Consider the following 2020-nt stretch of genomic DNA (forward strand, 5'->3'; position numbering starts at 1 on the left):
ACATCTGGATCCCACATTTTTTATTATGATTGTGAAATTATATTTACCTAATTTTGATTGAATGATCTTTATCAATTGCAAGAGCCCATTGATGATTTTATTGAATCATCTAAACAAATCCATAATGTTCTCCCTAGGCTTCATTCTGAGTAATTGATTTTTTTTACAATAAAATATCATATCATAGATTTTCTCATAAGTGATAATTAATTTGTTACAAATATTATTTCTTATTTTTAAGTAATAATTCCTTATAAAATTGTCATATTTTGTTGCATGGTATGATAAATTTACTCCCTTGCCATTAAGTAGACTCAATCTAATTCTATTTAAGTCTATTCTTCAATGGGTTTTGAATCTCTTTACCTTCAATGAAGATAATAGTGAGGCTCCCCCAATCCTTCAAAATGAGATTCCACATTCTCATATTACACAATTGTAAATAAATTATTATTATTATTATTATTATTATATATATATATATATATATATATATAAAGTCGAAAGCTATATCCTAAAAAATGGCTAATTGTATTATTAAATGCCCTCCATTATTTTATCAAAATTAAATTCAAGAGGCTTGCTCTAAATTCAAGAAATATAATTCTTACAGAACACTCTTTAGATGTGAAACAAAAAAAAAATGAAGCCTATGTCTAATGCTTATCAATTTTTTACATATGCCTAAAAGCGGTGAGGATTTAGGCTTATTTTGATTTTAAAACTCTGTAAATTTTAAATATTTTTAGATGCAACTTGATGTAAAATTAAATTTTAACAAGTAAAGAATGTTTTGAAGATTAAAATTGTGATAATATATAATGACAATTAGCTATAGAAAACAAGTAATATATTGTACATGAACAGCACTGTTTAAAAATATATCTAAATAACCTCCAAACACTTGGCTATATCGGCAAACACATCCATTAGATACTTGTTACAATTCTCAATTTATTTTGCCATAAACCAACACAAACAGCACTGTTTTCTGTCGGTATACAAGCCTGGCAAGAGGTTTAGAAATATTCAGAACCTAAAAAGACCCAAATGAAATAAGATTATTTTGGAATTCTCAATTTCTTACATAACAAAGAATTTGAATCTTTGTGCTGTAAACATATTGACAGTAAAGGCAGATTGCAGCACAAAATTGACATATAAGTGTTCAAATGCAAAGGTCCAATCTGCACATTCAGCAATATAAAGATGTTGCTTTTTCATATATATGAGAGTTAAACTTGTGTCTTCCATCCCCTTTTTCTTATAAATCAAGGTGCAATAAGTCTCCATCTGCAGCGTTAAACTTTTTATTAGCATTTTTTTGATGTTCATCTGAGAGCCTAGAGATGACCAAGCGCGCAACATTCTCAGCTGCAACAATACTGGTCTCAATGGTGCTTGCGGCATTCTCGAAAGAGTTTATGTAGTACAGATGCTTTTCATCTAGAATGATGGGTGAAAATACTTCTGGAGCTTTAAAGTGAGGGTAAGCTGGCCAGTCTATCCTTACTGTTTCCTTCCTCATGCTGTTAGGATTGTGGACTGTAAATTAGAAATCAATATAACAATATGCTTGAATGCAAATGATTAGTGGACTGGGGGTTTACCTAAAGATTTCATCGAGTAGACTGTCATGCATTATTTTGCGAGAGAATATCTTGTAAACCATGTCTTCTTTACCATATTTCCTGAGAACGGAAATGCTGGAGAATGGAACTGCAGAAGCCTCAACGGTACCAATAAGGTTTGGGACTTCCGACGCATGAGTCAAACCAAAGTATTTCTAAGGAGCAGTGTCAATATCAAAGGAAAACATCAACACATAATGATCCATAATTTTTCAACTGAAAAATATTCAACATGTTATTTAACAAAATAGCGCAAACAATGCTGTGCGGCCATCCACATTGGAGGGATTATTGCGTGCGGACACCGCATGCATCTCTGCATGCGGTGTCCAATCCTGACCGTAGATCACGGTGATCTACGGTCAGGATTATTTCCATTTAAAAAAAAA

At 31.6% G+C, this 2020-nt stretch overlaps 1 protein-coding gene across 1 annotated transcript in view; it reads right to left on the reverse strand.

Moving 5' to 3' along the window:
- Positions 1-916: 916 nt before the first annotated feature.
- LOC110021299 (farnesylcysteine lyase) overlaps positions 917-2020 on the reverse strand; it is a 4986-nt gene continuing 3882 nt past the window's right edge. The window contains exons 3-4 of the mRNA XM_020719738.1: positions 1611-1786; positions 917-1529 (exon numbers count right to left, since the gene is read on the reverse strand). Of these exons, the coding sequence (XP_020575397.1) occupies positions 1265-1529; positions 1611-1786 (441 nt within the window). The 3' untranslated portion in view covers positions 917-1264. The remainder of the gene's footprint in view (positions 1530-1610; positions 1787-2020) is intronic.

The sequence above is a fragment of the Phalaenopsis equestris genome, unplaced genomic scaffold, assembly GCF_001263595.1.
Source record: "Phalaenopsis equestris unplaced genomic scaffold, ASM126359v1 Scaffold000131, whole genome shotgun sequence".
In the NCBI taxonomy this organism is placed as follows: Eukaryota; Viridiplantae; Streptophyta; class Magnoliopsida; order Asparagales; family Orchidaceae; genus Phalaenopsis; species Phalaenopsis equestris.